General features: G+C 33.8%; 1 protein-coding gene and 1 non-coding gene across 2 annotated transcripts; one reads left to right on the top strand and one right to left on the bottom strand.

The window, feature by feature from the left end:
- The first annotated feature begins 6,406 nt into the window (after positions 1-6,406).
- Positions 6,407-6,513, top strand: LOC131171622 (small nucleolar RNA R71). Its single transcript, XR_009142281.1, has one exon. It is a non-coding gene; the product is annotated as a small nucleolar RNA R71 (small nucleolar RNA).
- Positions 6,514-18,362: 11,849 nt separating this feature from the next.
- On the bottom strand, positions 18,363-18,818 carry LOC110641200 (peroxidase RIP1-like). Its single transcript, XM_021792832.1, has one exon. The coding sequence runs from the start codon at positions 18,816-18,818 to the stop codon at positions 18,363-18,365; it is 456 nt and encodes a 151-aa protein (XP_021648524.1).
- Positions 18,819-18,850: the final 32 nt, after the last annotated feature.

The following is an 18,850-nucleotide window of genomic DNA, read 5'->3' as shown; positions in this document are numbered from 1 at the left end:
CAAACCCACTTTGAAGGACCAAAACTCAAATTTTACAAGTCCAATTGATATGCCACCAATTGGAGATGAAAATAGACATAAAAAAGCACAATTTTTATTAAGGAACCATAGCCAAAAACTGACAAAAACTTAGTAAAACAATTGACCAAAGTGAGTTGATAGCAGGCTGCCACTGCACTAAACTGACCAAATGAACAGTAACTGTTCATTTGGTCATAACTCGAGCTAGGTAGGTCAAATTGACCTGAAATTTTACCAGCAATTAGATATGATATAGACCTAAAACTTTTATGAAGAACACCAACCCAAATTAGGCCATTAACCCTTTCAAAATCATTGAGCAAAATTGAATTACTGTACTGAGATTCTGCAGAATTTTTATTGAGCAGCAATGTTTGGATGGCTATAACTCTCTCTAAAAAACACGGATTTAGGCGATTCTTGAACCGATGGAAACCTAAGACATAGTAAAACATTTCATATGAAGAAAGTGAGACCAAATTATGAACTTAACTTGGTCAAATTATTAACCAAAGTTGGACAAAAAATCTACCAGCACTAAAATCTCAGTATGAACAGTATATGTGAACAGTAAACTTATTTTGGCCATAACTTGAGCTACAAAACTCCGATTGGGGTGATCCAAAAATGAGAATACACTTAAGACAATAAGGAACATTTTCTATGAAGGAAGTTTTGTCAAATTCCAACAGCAGACCGACCAATGAAACAGTGCAACTTCGGAGAACCAAAACCGAAAATTGACAATTTTGCCAAAATGACCTAAGCTTTAAACAAATGACCAAAACCAACAAGTTTGGTGACCAAAATGTGGTATGTGGGTGAAGTTGGAGTTCCCATACCTATTAAGCCTTAGAAAGTCAATAATTTGACTTGAATAGTGCAGTGAATAGTAACCCAAAACACAAAATTTTGAGAACGTCGAATTTAACACGTTAGAGCTAGCTAAATGTGAAGTTAAGTTTATTTTGGATTTATTTTAAGTTTTAGTACTGAAACATTGGAAAATTTCGTGTTTCAGTGGAAAAAAATACCGGGACAGAACCCGAGGAGTCGAGTCAAGGCCAACAGGCGACTCGTTTGAGGTTTGTGCACAACATATACTTTTATAATCATCTTTTGCACAATGTTTTGAATAATGTGAAATATTGGATTATAGCATTTTTATGATGTTTGATTTAAATTGTGAAAGTTATTGTGTATATTTGAAATGACAATGTTTAGCAAATTGTTAAGATAAGTTTTGAAACCACGATGTCATGACCATATATTTGAACACCTCACTAGCACGACTAGTGGGGGTAATTAGTTTCAATTTTGATTCCTTCTCCGGAGAAGTGTTGAGGTGTGCCAGTGAAGAGGATGTGAATGGATATCCATATATTTGAGCTAGCTAGCCTTGTGATATGATTTCTCTTTAGCCTCTGGCTATTGAGATTCATGTGATTTCTCTTTAGCCTCTGGCTATTGAGATTCTATTTGTTTCGAATGGCGTGATCTAACTGTGGGTTTTATGAAATGTGTTTTGATACTTTGAAATGAACTTGGTTTACATGTAAAATCTCACAATGCATGATTGTATTTAATTTTCATGTTTAGCCAAATTTTTGAATGAATGTGCTTTAAGTTTTGCATAAAGATTATTTTAGTATATTGTGCACCACTGAGTCCTAGTACTCAGCGATAGCTTTTATTGCTGTCGCAGATACAGAGACTAGAGGAGCAGCAGATCGAGTCTTGAGGTGTGTGAAGTCATCAGCTTGAAGCCTTCGGGTATAATTTATACCCTAACTGTAAATATTTCTTTTGATGTATATATTGCACATAAATGTATGGACATGTAAAAATGGGTCTTGAGCAGCTTGTACACAAATTTGTATGAAGTTTGTAATAAGGTTTAGTTTGTGTTTCTTTTGATATAAATTTGTAAGGTTGTGTATAAATTATTTTGTTTTTAATGAAATATGAATGATATTGATTGACAGTATTTTGAGAACTATTGAACTTGTGAATTTTGAGAAATTGACTGAGTTTGATTGTGAAACCGAAGTAGTGGTTGAGAAAAACTTTTAGAAGTGCTTTTTACAGGTATTCGAAGAACGGTTTTCTCAAAATATAGAGGAAACTCTGTCAAAATTTTTATAAAATTTGCGGAAAACTAAAATGGCCAAAAATATTAATTAGTTTTAATTTCAACTAAATGTTTTTAATACTTATTAGAAATGCTCACCACTTGTCAAAGATAAGAAAATTGTTTTAAAATCCCTTGTAGGGTACTTAATGAGTTATCGGTAGGTGAAGTTCGGTAGTTCATTAGGTATTCTACGGGATCATGTTATGCCTTACAGAGGGGTAAGGTGTGACAGTTGCAATAGCTTCCACCCACTTTGACACATAGTCAACTCCAACTAAGATGTATCTATTACCATATGAAGGAGGGAACGGCCCCATAAAATCTATTCCCCAAACATCAAATAATTCCACTTCAAGAATATTATTTATGGGCATTTGATCTCTTTTTGACAAATTTCCACTCCTTTGATATTTATCACAATCCGACACAAATTTCTTCACATCCTTAAAAAGATTTGGCCAAAAGAAACCAGCTTGCAAAATTTTACTAGCTGTTTTAAAGATTCCAAAATGTCCTCCATAATCAGAAGCATGGCAATGATGCATAATACTCTGTATCTCCTCTTCAGGAATACATCTCCTTATTAAACCATCACAACATCTCCTAAAGAGTAAAGGATCATCCCATCTATAAAATTTCACCTCATGCAAAAACTTTTTCTTTTGTTGCCATGTCATACCTAGAGGTAAAACTCCACAAGATAGATAATTCACAAAGTCTGCGTACCAAGGTAGTTTAGCAACAAGAGAGAAAAGTTGTTCATCCAAGAAAAACTCATCAATAGGGATTTCATCCAATTCTTCACCATCCAATTTCAACCTACTAAGATTATCAGCAACTACATTTTCAGCTCCCTTCTTATCTCTAATCTCCAAATCAAACTCTTGTAGCATCAGAATCCACCTAATGAGCCTAGGCTTAGCCTCCTTTTTACGAGCAAATGCACGATGGCTGCATGATCCAAAATATAACCACCTTTGAGTCAATAATGTAAGGTCTGAACTTTTCCAATGCAAAGACAATTGCTAAAAATTCCTTTTCAGTTGTTGCATAATTTGTTTGAGCCTCATCCAGTGTTCTACTAGCATAATAAATAGCATAAGCCTTTTTGTCCTTTCTTTGACCAAGAACAGCCCCAATTGCATAGTTGCTAGCATCACACATAATTTCAAAAGGTAGGCTCCAATCAGGTGGTTGCATGATTGGTGCGGTGACAAGAGCTTGCTTCAACCTGCAAAAGGCATCCAAACACTCTTGGTCAAATACAAATGGTGTGTCATTACTTAACAAATTAGACAAAGGTTTGGCTATTTTAGAAAAATCCTTGATAAAGCGTCTGTAGAACCCGGCATATCCTAGGAAACTTCGAATTCCCTTGACATTGGTAGGAGGAGCCATCTTCTCTATCACTTCAACTTTGGCTTTATCAACCTCTATTCCTCTGTTAGACACCAAATGTCCAAGCACTATCCCTTCCTGGACCATGAAATGACACTTTTCCCAATTTAACACAAGGTCGATTCGCACATCGCAAAATTTTAGAAAGGTTAGCCAAGCATATATCAAATGAAGATCCATAAACGGAGAAATCGTCCATAAAAACCTCCATTATGTCTTCAATGAAATCTGAGAAAATTGCCATCATGCACCTTTGAAAAGTGGCTGGTGCATTACACAACCCAAATGGCATCCTTTTATAAGCAAAGGTTCCATATGGACAAGTAAAAGTGGTTTTCTCTTGATCATTTGGATGGATAGGGATTTGAGAAAAACCTGAATATCCATCTAAATAGCAAAAGTAAGAATGCCTAGCCAGTCTTTCTAACATCTGATCAATGAAGGAAGTGGAAAATGATCTTTTCTAGTGGCAACATTTAATTTTCTGTAATCTATGCACATTCGCCAACTAGTCACCGTTCTAGTGGGAATTAATTCATTATTTTCATTTTTGACCACTGTCATTCCACCCTTTTTTGGGACAACATGTAATGGGCTCACCCATCAGTCTGCGAGATGGGATATATGATCCTGCATCAAGCAACTTCAAAATTTCCTTTTTACAACTTCTTTCATATTTGGGTTCAACCTCCTCTGATGTTCAATAGATGGCTTACAATTTTCTTCCAAGATGATTCTATGCATGCAAAAGTGTGGGCTTATTCCCTTAATGTCATCTAAGGTGTATCCTAAGACTTTCCTAAATTGTCTCAACACTCTTAACAACTTATCAGCCTCTAAAGTACTCAAATTTGCATTTACAATTCTTTGGATAAGTGTTATTAGTGCCAAGAAATTCATACCTGAGCTGAGAAGGAAGTTGCTTAAGTTCTACCTTAGGTGCATCTTCTTCCTTGAATGATGGTTGTTTAGATTCTACTTTTTCCTTTTGTGTGAGTTGAAAAACTGGAGCAGAAATGAATGGTGGACTTCCCTCTAAGTGTTGAGCATATGCAATACATGAGGGTTGTCATAGTCTAGACCTCCTCCATGAACCAAACAATTTTCAAGTGGATCTTCTGGATATTTCTTTCTGAAGTGTTCTTCAACCAGCTCATCAATAATATCAACTCTCAAGCAAGTATCAGCTTCAGAATGATGCTTTTTCATAGTGTTATTAATATTGAAAACCAATTGCTCTTCACCAACCCTAAGAGTCAGCTTTTCTCCCTTAACATCAATCAATGCTCCTGCTATAGCTAGAAAGGGTCTTCCCAAGATAATTGGGATATTAAAATCTTCCTCCATGTCCAAGATGACAAAGTCAACAGGTATATAGAACTTTCCAACCTTCAGAGGCACATTCTCCAAAATCCCTTCAGATACTTGATTGACTGTCATTAAATCAAGAGAAATGTGGGTTGGTTTAAGATCTCCATATTGAGCTTTTCATAAATGGAGAGGGGCATAAGGCTAACACTAGCCCCTAAATCACATAAAGCTTTTGTAGAACATGATTCCCCTATGTGGCATGGAATTGAAAAACTCCCTGGATCCTTGAGCTTTGGGGGAAGTTTCCTTTGAAGGATAGCACTACATTCTTCTGTCAAAGCTACAGTTTCATCATCTTCAAGTTTCCTCTTGTTTGAGAGAATTTCTTTCAAGAATTTTGCATAAGAGGGCATTTGTGAAAGAGCATCAACAAATGGCACATTTATGTAAAGTTTCTTCAGAACCTCTAAGAACTTCCCAAATTGCTTATCAAGCTTGGCTTTTTGAAATCTTTGTGGAAAGGGAAGTTGTGGCTTGTAGGGCTCAGGAGGTATATACTTCTCTTCCTTCTCTTCAATTTTCTCTTCAATTTTCTCTTTACATTTTTCTGCACTCTCTTGTTTTTCACTCTCATCAGTTTCTTTCTCATTTTCTCTCTTCTCACTTTTTTCACTCTTCTCATCATTTATAACTTTCCCACTTCTTAAAGTAACAGCTTGACACTGCTCTCTTGGCTTTTCTGGTTGACTTGGAAGCCTTCCAAAAGATTTAGCACTTGAGGAAGATGCTTGTTGTGCAATCTGATTTTCCAGCATTCTGTTATGTGTTTGCATCTGTTCTAGCCTTGCTTTCATCTCTCTCATCTCCTCATCATGCTTATTTTGGTTAGCAAGAATCTGTTGTAATAAAGCTTCAGTGGTGGAATTTCGTTCTTGCTGTTTTGGTGGAGGGTTCATATTTTTCTGCTGAAAATTAGGCAATGGTTGCCTATTTTGCTGATATGGAACTCCTTGTTGCTGTTGTGGTTGAAAATTCTGATTTTGGACTTGATTTTGCTGATTTCCCCATGAAAAGTTGGGATGATTACTCCAATTTGGATTGTAAGTTTGAGAATAAGAATTCCCCATTTGTTTGTTTCCATAATTACCAACATATGCTGCTTGTTCTCCATAATCTACTCCACAGCCGGTAGTTTCCTCTGCATAAGCCACTTGTTGTGAACTTCCAGATGATGATGATGAACTAACCAACATACTTAAGTCTTCCATCTTCTTAGCCAAGACATTTGTGAGTGCATCAAATTTTGCATTAATCATGTTGAATGGGTCAAGATCATACATTCCAGTAGCTTGCCTTTTTTGAGTTGGAGCTGGTCCTCTTGGACTACTCCAAAGATGAGTATTCTTTGCAATTTTCTCCAATAGCTCATAAGCTTCATATTCATGCTTCATAATAAATTCTCCTCCTGTTTGAGCATTAATAATCCCTCTAATTGCAGGAGTGACATTTGTGTAAAAATTCTGGTTTATCATCCATTTCAGAATGGCATGATGTGGGCATAATCTCTCTAATTCCTTCCATCTCATCCATGACTCATATAGAGTTTCATCTTCTCTTGGTCTGAAAGCTGTCATTTGATTCCTCAATTCTTGAGTTTTTCCAGGTGGAAAATATTGTGCAAGAAATGCATCAGTGAGTTGCTCCCAATTTGTAATGGAGTTGTGAGGTAAAGAATCAAGCCAATCCAATGCTCTATCTTTCAAAGAGAATGGGAATAGCTTCAATCTTGCTGCATCATCAGACACTCCAGGTTGTTTTTGCATATCACAAATCATAGCAAACTTCTTCAGATGTGTATGTGGATTTTCAGAAGGATGTCCTCCAAATTGAGAATTCTGAATCATTTGAAGAACTCCAAAATCCATCTTGTAGCTATTTGCATCAATTCTTGGTCTTGCTATACTTTCTCTCAAGTCATCAAAACGAGGAAAAGCATGATCCATCATACTTCCCCTAGGCACGTTTGCATTAACAACTTCTTCACCTTGGGCTGCATTTTCATTGTTTTGATCATTTCCAGCATTAACACCAATTCTCATTCTTTCATCAGCCATGACTTCTTCTAATTCAGTTTCTCTCAAGGCTTCTTTCCTTCTTCTGGTTTCTTTCTTGTTGGCCTTACAAAATTTCTCAATTTCGGGATTGAACAATAAGGATGTGTCACTTGTGCTTCTAGCTCTTCTCATAAAAGATTAAAAGTACCTGAAAAAGAACAAACAAACACAAAATGAAAAGATAACAAAAATAAAACTAAAAACAACTAAAATAATCAAGAATTCAATCTTAAACAAACAACTCCCCGGCAACGGTGCCAAAAACTTGATGCGTCCCTACCGCAAGTGCACGGGTCGTACAAGTAGTATAGAAAAGATATCGATCCCACGAGGAGTTGTGTTAATGATTGAATTTTTGATATAAAATAGTTGAGTAAATTGAAATATTTTTGAAATTAAAGTAATGAATTAATGGGTATTGAGAATGTGAAATCTATTTATGCAAGATTAATAATCTATTCAACAATGTATTAATTAAACTAAAATTGCATTATATTGAAATAAGCAAGTTCAAGTATGGCAATATTCAAAATGGCAAGTAATTAAATTCGATTAGAAATTAACAATGGTAAAAAGGTGATTCCGGAGTTCGGGATTTCATATCCGAGCTATTTTGGGATTTTTAATTGGTTATCCAATCTTGTGAAACTAATGGGTTTTAAGGAGATTAATTCTTAAATCCTTTGAATTCCCTTTCGAGTGAGACAAAGAGTGCCTTAATCAATCTAATCCTACTTTCGTGGACTTAGAATTAATTAAGACCCATTAAGTTCTTTAATTAATCTGTGAATCCTCTTAATCCTTAGCCTATTTCTAGGTCTAAGTTAATTAAGTCCAATTTCTTGATTATCTATCACAAGGCCTTCTCCTTTCGGTGCTTCAACCATGGATTAAGAACATCACTTAATGGGATCCTACACTAAGCATGTCATTAAGCACACAAGAAATGAATAAAACTCATTAAGACCACAAAATATGGATTACCCAATCAAAATCCATAAAATATCTCAAATATTACAACCCTTACTCCAGAATCAAAGGTAAACTACTCACTATCCATAATGTTTACAAGAAAATCTGAGTTTAAATGGAAATAAAGCTTTAATCTAAGCTAAGGAATAAGAAATTAAACACTAGAAATGTAGAAAAGAGTAAGGAAAGAAAGAAATCTGCAAATCTTGGTTGAAAATGGTGTGGAAGGTGAAAGTGACTCCTCAAATTCTGCCTCTTCTCCTTTCCTTTTCTGCTCCTTGTCTCCTCTCCCTAAAATGGGAAAAATGGGACTATTTATAGCATTTTTCTGACATGGAGCCCTAAAATGGTATGTTCTAGGAGGAATTATTTGAGGGAATCTCCTGCCAGCTCATTAATGAACTCTTTATGGGACTGCATAAGTTATGCAGTCCCTTATGCAGTTTTCGGCTGGTTCTGAGTCACTTATGCGAAACTGCATGACTTGGTGCATAGGTTATGCACAATTCCGTGAAGGTGCATAAGGGAGGCGAGAATGTGCATAAGCTATGCAGTCTCCTTATGCACATTTCGGCTGGTTCTGGAACAGTGATCTTTCTCCTTATGCAGATCTGCATAGCTTATGCGGCAAGTTATGCACAGTTTGGTCAATGCATATTTCAGCTTGAAAACCTATTTTTGACATCTTTGGCTGTAGAAGACACTCCTCAATGGCAAAATTCTCTTCAGTCCTTCAAAAACACCATTTTTCCTACAAAACAAAGTAAAAATTACAAATTAATGCAAAATTGACAACTATGAAAAACTAATTAATTAACTAATGAAATTAGCTAAAAATGACTAATAATCAAATAAAATGGCTATGAAATTAAACCTAAATGACTATGCAAAATGTATGCATCAGTAAATATTGAGGACTTTGTGCAAAATGTTGAAATTGACCTATTGGGATGAGATTGTTGCTTATAGAAGTGTATTGCATGCAAATTGAAGTAAGTAAGTTGGAGGAGATTGAGTTTTGGAAGTGTTAATTTTCTGCAAGTTGTATTTGTTGAGGGCAGTGTACATTTTAGGCCATAAATAAAATTGTGTGACCCCAATTGGTATGAGGCCAATTGGAGGTGAAACTAGACCCAAAATATCCCATTTTCCATGAAGAAACCATGCCCAAATGCTGTCCAAAACTTGAGCTAAATACTGCCCAAATTCGGATTTCCCTGTACCCAACCCAGAAAATGACCAAATGAACAGTACGTGTTCATTTGGTCATAACTCTCTCTATAATGGTCCAAATGACCTAAAATTTTACTCATGGAAAGTTTAGATATAGGGCTACACTTTTCATGAAGACCACTTAATCCAGTTTTGCCTTTAACAAATTCAAATTGTTAGCACAAATTGGGTCACTGAAACTGCCAACCCAGAAAATGACCAAATGAACAGTACGTGTTCATTTGGTCATAACTCTCACTATAATGGTCCAAATGACCTAAAATTTTTCCCATGGAAAGTTTAGACATAGGAATACACTTTTCATGAAGACCACTTAAGCCAGTTTTGCCTTTAACAAATTCAAATTGTTAGCACAATTTGGGTCACTGAAACTGCCAACCCAGAAAATGACCAAATGAACAGTACGTGTTCATTTGGCCATAACTCTCTCTATACTGGTCCAAATGACCTAAAATTTTACCCATGGAAAGTTTAGACATAGGGCTACACTTTTCATGAAGATCACTTAACCCAGTTTTGCCTTTAACCAATTCAAATTGTTAGCACAAGTTGGGTCACTGAAACTGCCAACCCAGAAAATGTCCCAAAATACTATTCCTTTGGTATTTTGACCATAACTTGAGTTCTATAACCCCAAACTCAGTGATTCAAAAACTGAAATTCAAGTTTAAACATAGAGGAGCAATTGTTATGAAGGAATTGTGATTAAATAGACATCCCAACCTAGTCAAATTCCTAGATAAAAATAACACATCAACATGAACCTAAAGAAAGGTTCATGGGAAAAAAATGCTATATAGGATAATTAAAATACTCATAAGGAAAATTTAATATTAAAAATGATATGAATATGTAAATTAGGACTAATGTCCTATTAATATGAAATTTATGGTACCAATGAACAGTACTAGAAAATAGTAATAGTGAATAGTGCTAAATTAATTAAAAATATTTAATTGCCCATAGTATACCTAGACTTATTTATTTAGTTGGATAAATTGGTATACCAATTAGGGACTACAGATAGCAGTACTGCCTACCGAGAAAATCATGAACTGACAATATATGTCTGGTATGATTGTTCTACAGGCTATATGCCTACTTTATTTCTGGCTTTACAAGCCTGACAGCGGGTCTCGTGCCCGACAGCTGGCCTCGTGCCTGACAGACGTATACTGGATAGACATATGGCTGTCTAACCAGTATACACCCGTACATCCAGCTTTTATAATTTGTTATAGGTTTTCTTGGGCACTGAAAAAAAAAAATTAATTAAGACTTAAAATACAATAAGTAATCATAAAAGATCCCAATAATGTTAATTATTTCCAAAGAGCAATAAAAATGTAAAAGACCCAGAAATTATGAGTTGCATATATTGTTTCAAATTATTAAATTATTGTTATTATAAATTATGCACCACTAAGCGTTATGCTTAGCGTTGGTTTTCCATCGCGTAGGTACGGAGATCGGTCCAGAAATGACACCTGATGGTGCAATCGGCAGAGCTCTGATCAGATCTGCCATTGTCCAGAGTCACCTCACGGTCTTTTGTATTTTGGTAGGGCCCATGTATAGACTAGTATTTTGGTTCATTATGTTTAGTCATGATGTAATTACTAGTTTATGTGGGACTTGTAATTAAACTTTGAGATTGAAATGAAAACTTGTAATTTATTATCTATGAATTTCTATATGAATGCAATAGATAATACTTCATTTTGAGATCTCATAAATAATTGTAAATGATATGATACATGAGAATATGATATGGAAATGTGTGAAATGAATATGGACATGTTAACAGGTGATTAGTGGAATCCGCCAGATGCTAATAAAATAAGGGAGGCTCTGTCCGGGTCTCCACAGAAATAAGATATAAAAAAAAAAAAATTTACACAAAGAATACATGTTTTAAATGACATCAAAAGTTTACAATAGATATGATAAAACAAGATAGGGTGCTCCGGCACCGAATGTGGCACTTCTTACTCGGCTATATGGTAGACGGGTATGGGGCGTCACAAATTCAACCTTTAATTTCTCGTGGATTATTAAGACCTACTCAGTTTGAGTCATTTAATTGTTTAAATTGTCAGCTTGCAAAACAACCTGCATTATCTTTTTCTCATAATAATACTACTTCAGATACTCCTTTTGGTTTAATTCATTCTAACATTTGGGGTCCTTCTCCTATTTCTTCAATAAATGGTTTTCGTTATTTTGTGATATTTATTGATGATTATTCTCGGTTTCCTTGAATATATATTTTGAAACATCAATCTGAGTTATCACAAATTTACATCACATTTGCAAAAATGATTAAAACTCAGTTCTCTTGTGACATTAAAATTCTCCGAACAGATAATGCCATGGAATATCGGGATTCTTCTTTACTTCAGTTTCTTAGTCAACAAGGCACCGTTGTTCAACGTTCTTGTCCTCACACCTCTCAACAGAATGGGCGAGCCGAACGCAAACATCGCCATATTCTGGATTCTATACGTACTCTTCTTCTTTCTGCCTCATGTCCAAAAAAATTTTGGGGAGAAGCAGCTCTTCATGCTATTTATACTATTAACCGTCTTCCTACCTTGGTTCTTCATAATTTATCTCCTTTTGAAAAGTTGTTTGGACAACCTCCTGACTATTCCATCCTTAAACCTTTTGGATGTGTTTCTTTTGTTCTTTTACAACCTCATGAACATACCAAATTAGAACCCCGTGCTCGTTTATGTTGTTTTCTTGGTTATGGCATTGAACACAAAGGGTATCATTGTTGGGATCCTGTTTCTAATAAGTTACGCATCTCTCATCATATTACCTTTTGGGACAATACTATGTTCTCTTCTCTTTCCAAATTTCATCACTCTGTCAATACTGACTCTCTATTTTTCACTGACTCCTCCAAAGAGCTGTTTCCAAGTCCTGATCCAGGTGATTGTGATGTGCTCAATATTAGCCCAACTACACCTGCCCCTGTTGAATCTGCACCAGTTGTTGATCCAGTACCTGCGCCTGCATCTCCTCCTAGCACTACTCTTCGTCGTTCTACCCGTGTAAGAGAAACTCCTCATTATCTTTCTAATTTTCACTGTTACTCTACTATTGCAACCCTTCATGAGCCTCGTTCTTATCGTGAGGCAAGTACTGACCCTCTTTGGCAGCAAGCTATGACTGACGAACTTCAAGCTTTAGAGAAAACTCATACTTGGGATTTAGTTGATCTTCCACCAAACAAGACCCCTATTGGTTGCAAATGGATTTACAAAATCAAGACCCATTCTGATGGAACTATTGAACGCTACAAAGCTCGCTTAGTAGCCAAAGGGTACACTCAAGAGTATGGTATCGACTATGAAGAAACTTTTGCTCCAGTGGCCCGATTAACATCTATTCGCAGTCTCTTAGCTATTGCTGCAGTTCGTAAATGGAAACTTTTCTAGATCGATGTCAAAAAAGCTTTTCTTCATGGTGATTTAATAAAAGAGGTTTATATGCATCATCCTCCTGATTATCATTCTCCTCATAAGGTTTACAAACTTCGGCGAGCCTTATATGGATTAAAACAAGCTCCCAGGGCCTGGTTTGCCAAATTTAGTTCCACTCTTGCTCAACTTGGTTTTCTCTCTAGTCCACATGATTCTGCATTATTCACTCACCGAACTGACAGTGGTATTGTTCTTCTGTTGCTTTATGTTGATGATATGATAATAACATGAGATAATTCATCTGGTATTTCAGAGTTACAACATTATCTCAATCAGCATTTTGAAATAAAAGATCTGGGCTCTCTCAGCTATTTTTTGGGTCTTGAAGTTTCTCAAAATTCTGATGGCTATTATCTATCTCAAGCCAAGTATGCATCCGACTTACTTTCTCGAACAGGCATCACTGATAGCAAAATAGTATCAACCCCATTGGAGCTCAATTGCAAACTTACACCTCTTGATGGCACTCCTCTTGATGATCTTACTTTATATCGACAACTTGTCAGGAGTCTTGTTTATCTCACAGTTACTCGACCTGATATTTCATATGTTGTTCATCTGGTCAGCCAGTTTATGTCTGCTCCTCGCTCAACTCATTTCTCTGCAGTACTTCGAATCCTTCATTATATCAAAGGCACTCTTTTTCATGGTTTGCACTTTTTCGCTACCTCTTCCCTAGCATTATCTGGCTACTCTGATGCTAATTGGGCTGGTGATCTGATAGATCGTCGCTCTACAACTGGTTATTGTTTCTTTTTAGGTAATTCTCTTATCTCTTGGCATAGCAAAAAGCAAACTGTTGTTGCACATTCTAGCACAGAATCTGAATATCGTGCTCTTGCTGATGCTACATCTGAATTACTTTGGTTACGGTGGTTATTAACTGATTTGGGTGTCACTCATTCTTCTGCCACAATGCTTCATTGCGATAATAGAAGTGCCATACAGATTTCTCATAATGATGTATTTCATGAGCGTACCAAATACATCGAAATTGATTGTCATTTTGTACGTCATCATGTTGCTCATGGCACCATATGTTTGATTTCTGTCTCCTCTCTCAGCCAAACCGCTGATATATTCACTAAAACGCATCCTCTCGCTTGCTTTCAGGATCTCTTAAGTAAACTTAAGTTGGCACCTGTGCTACCACCTTGAGTTTGAGGGTGGGGGGTGTTAGCATAATTACAGCAATTAGCATGATTATAGGAGATTTGTATAGCATAATTACAGCAATTATTATTCTTGCATAAATTAACTCATATTCTCATGTATAAATAGATGTAATATCTCTGTAAATATGACACAGATAAATACACAATCCTTTCCTTCATTATTTGTATTCTTTCTTCTAACAGGGACAAACTCCATTATAGTAAGAGGGAGTTATTGAGGAAGAAGCTGTTGCAACGAGAACCAAAATAAGGTACCCACAAAGACTGAAGGTGCTACTTGAAGCCATTTGGTTAATTCTAACAGCGTACTATAGTGAACGTGTAAATGCTAATTCTGGATTCGAAGGCGAAAGATGTAGTGGTAGGTTTTGTGTGTCTCTTGGGCAAGGAGATATGGGTATATATATATATATATATATATATATATATATATATATATATATATATATATATAGATATGAAAGCATATGTAAACTTGAGTTTGACTTGGGCGGTGGATGTGACTATGTCCATGCAAGGGAATGGAATGAGTAGTAGGCATTGTTATGATTTGGTCTTTGTATATTCGCAAGTTGTGTAGGTAGTAAGAATTAGCTGCTCTATTTCGTTGAAACCCGCCAAGTTTCTCCACTTTATTAAGCCAGCCTAAACGCGTAAGCAATTGGAAATGCGTAATTATGACTTCTCAATTTTATAATAATGTTGTTAATTTAAGCCATATTGGTATCTAATGGGGCAATAATAAGTCCATTTATGCTGACATGTAAATGAATTGACATGCTTGCTCGTGTGACCTCAATAATTGACATTAGTCACAATTTTTACGAGGAGAGGCAATTAATATTGGCTAATTATTAGATACACAAAAAGTATTAAAAAATAGTGCTTGCTCTTTAATAAAAAAGTTGGTACTCTCTGTAATATAGAAAGTGAGTTTCATATAATTATGAGAGATGATAAATATGCACTAGATACACTTAATAATTTCTCATTAATATTTCTAAGCCTATTAGTGTATCTACTTTGATCAATGTTACAGCTAATAAGTTAGCTTAGTTATTAAGGGAGTTTAACTAAATATATCAAATTCTGATCATCTAAAGAGCCTTTTTTTTTTTAAAGATATAAATAGTTTATTTTTAATAAAAAAAAAATTATGGTTTTCATATATACCAAAAACTAATAATTATAATAATTATTTTACATAATTGAGTCAATAGGTAAATAATCAATGTTTTTATTTCATAGTACAGTAAGGTTAACGATTCGAATTCTAACAGCCTTCATCTCTATTTAATTCCTAATGATTTTCGAAATGAAAACGATATATATCATTTTACATTAACATCGCAATAGTAAACGTATATATTGTTAAATTTATCATCAGCCAATTCCATGTCAACCTTACTGGATGTCAGATTTAAATGTCAACGCATATATTGTTATTTTTTTCCTTATATATACGCATGCTAATAAATTTTTTTCCAACGGTAATAACTTCATTAATATAAAAGAAATCAATACATTCAAATTGGTTAACCAACTTTATAGAATAATAAATCATTATAAATAGTAAGAGAATATAATGACCGTGTGTGTATATATATATATATATAATCTTTCTTTGCTAGAATAGGAAGCCCTATTAATTAATCCATAATTAATTAGTAATCAAATTCGAATTAAAAAAATATAAATATCATTTTTTTTAGATAAAATAGCATATTTTTAGGGATTCATACGATGCCTATTATTATTATTCTTTTAATCATCATTAGTCTAAACAAAGTTAATTATATCTTTCTGGCTTTGAAATATTTGGTGAATGCATGTGTATGGGAAGATGAGATGCTCTAATTAATAAGATTTAGGGGCAGTATTGTTAGAACATGTCCTACATGAGAAAATCACGCTATTTCCAAGTAGTCAACCAAAATTAATGATGAACTCAATTCAATATAAAATCAAAATATAAATATTTGGTACTCATATATTTAGTAAATATGTCTCATTTTGAGATTACTTTTAAATAAATATTGGATGAAACCTTTTAGAGTTTTTTTTTTTTTTTTAAGCCTTTTAGAGTTGATTTCAGCAAACAACGTGTATCTATATATAGACACCATGATAATTGATACACATACATAATCCTACCGCTACAACCCAACTCCTATATGTATATATATAAATTCAAGATACAGAATATTTAATAGAATTCATCTATTAAATATATGAATATCATATATTTATATTATAAATTTGTCGTAGATCAGATCTAACAAAAACTTCTCATATAAAAATATGGTTTGGGAATAAGGAATGCGTAAGCTAATTCTTGAGGTGGATAATTAAAATGTTGTGGGAATGCTTACTGTTGCAGTCCACGAAAATTTTTTGTGGGTATAAATTTGTAAAACATAAAATAAATGGATCTGAGGTTTACTGGATATGGATCCAGTGAGGACCCTCTAACGCTCAAATAAGAGTTAATATAAGAGAATAATATATCAAATTGATTAGGAAGAAGAATATATCTTCATAGGTGATCTTATTTCTTTATATAGGATATAGATAATGGTTGGTTATAGTAAGTCAACTATATAATTATATGAATATTATTAACTAGCATAATTATAGGATTATATTTCTATTTATAGTGCATAGTTATAGGCATTTTTATATTTGGAAATCCTACTAATATTGTTTATCTTTAATCAATATTCTTTCCTTTTATTGAGTAAGTCTTACAGTGGTTGAATTGACTAAATGAATCTTATGGTTAAATCATTAAATATGATTAGACTCATAGGCTATTCGAAAACCTGAGTTACTGAGTCTACATATATATATATATATATATATATATATATATATATATATATATATATATATATATATATATGTTTTGGGGAGCTACATCACTTACTTGTAGAAAGGAGGTGAAGGGAAGCAGCAAGAGTAATTAATTAGTTTATTAAAGGATATGGCGATTGCTATAAAAATTAAGAGGTAGAGGTTATCACAAATGCCGAATTGATTGGCTAATTTCATAACGTAGTTATTGCTAGGCAATATTATCTTTCAAGACCGTCATGTGGGTATGTTTACTTAATTTGATTTTGCAGCGCTTTAGTGGTGTAGCTTGTTCAAGTAATATTGTGTTGCCTAATTTTGAGCTTTTTCCCCATAGAATTAAGAAAATCCACCATATATATACCTGTAAAGATTGTTCTTAATTAACTACATTCTAATGTATTTATTTATCTAATTTATGTATTATAGATAATTTAAAATTATGATGAGTTTTTCGAGCCAGTCATAGCTAACTATTTTCACTAGTGATTACCTTTTTCTTTTTTTCTTTCTCTTTTGTTTTTTTGTATGTGTTTTTCCTATAATCTCAAGATTTATATCCTTTTAGAATAAATTTATATTTATCCTCAATTTTTTTTATTGATAAATATGATTTTTGTCACCTAATTTGGTATGATTTAATGTCTTATCTTTTGTGAGAATTTGGTATATTTTCTCTTTTTTGTGAGTTTTTGTTGTTTCCTTTGTTATTTAGATAGGAATACAATGATAACAAATATAAATTTTCCCTTCATAATAATATCAAAATTTGATTGTTTCTAAATTGGGTTCAAAGAAAAATCTTGGAGTCAAATAGTGGTAAATTACCACCGAGTGAAACATGTTTCCCGCCGAATGATCAAATCAAATATTCTGTCAATAAGATTAACTCCTTGAAATTAAGATAATTACTATTATATTTTATATAAATTACTTATTTTAATTTTTTTTTATGTAAAATTATAGTAGTGTAAAATTTTATATTTTAGAATTATATTTTGTATCCATTAAAATTTTATATTTTAGAATTATATTATGTATCCATTTAGTAAAAATTTTATACCTTTTATTTTCTAAAAAAATTATGATATGATGAATATAAATGGGTGAACTCGGGTAATTGCTTTGATATTGATTATTAATTTAGTAGGTGAAATTGAAGTGTATATAATGCAATTAAGTCAATATTAATTTCAATTAAGTTCATAATTAATAGGATTTAGACACAAAGTTTCCAACTCTAAAATTATTTAGTGAGTGCTCAAAGGTTTTTTAATTGATTACAACCAAACAAACATGGCAAACCGGCACATTCTTTGAAAATATGAAATTAATTTAAAATAATCTTTATTCTTCATTTAAATTATTCCATGACTTAAATTTATTTAATACTCACGACCTGTCATTACAAGAAACATGGGATGAATAAAATCCAACAAGAAAATACTACTTGCTGTATCCTAAAATTAAAAATTAATTAATTAACACTTACAAAAATACAATTAATTCAATTAACAGAGACTCTGTGCCATGCATATACCAGAGAATTAAGGATATATAATTTTCTCTAGCGTGCATGTATTATTTAGCATCAAAGTTGTAAAATAAATTCAACACTTACAAAAAAAAAAATTATCTTCCGCAAATAGACAGCAATCACTTAGTTCACCTTCCTGCAGTTCAAACGAATTTGTCCTTTGTTTCCTGTCAGTGGTTTTATGTTTCCCATCTTAACCATAGACCTAGCAAAATTGGCAGAGAAAGCTTTGGCATTTGAGCTGCAAGTTTTTACTATACCATCAGTGGAGCCACTATTAAAAAGTTGATGATGCGAATGAAGAAGACCCTTTTTCTTGATCAAATTGGTAAAGTATGCAGTGTCAAATCGTGCAGGCGTTGGGTCAAGAGGAGATAGGGTCGAGTTGCCATCAGTGCGTGGACAAGTTGATCTTCGCTGTTGAGCAAATTTAGGGTCAATATTAGTTTCACTGTAGATTCGGTTCCCGAAGACAAAACATTGTGCAAACCCAATACTGTGGCCACCAGAGAGAGCAACAAGATCTCTCTCGTTGAGACCTTGGTTTTTGCAGTTGTTAATAAGTGCAGGAAGGTCCATAAATTTGCACAATCTTTCTTAATAATTTAATT

The sequence above is a fragment of the Hevea brasiliensis genome, chromosome 12 (genome assembly GCF_030052815.1).
Source record: "Hevea brasiliensis isolate MT/VB/25A 57/8 chromosome 12, ASM3005281v1, whole genome shotgun sequence".
In the NCBI taxonomy this organism is placed as follows: Eukaryota; Viridiplantae; Streptophyta; class Magnoliopsida; order Malpighiales; family Euphorbiaceae; genus Hevea; species Hevea brasiliensis.
Note: the sequence above shows the minus strand (reverse complement) of the source record. Positions and strands in the feature narration are given on the sequence as shown.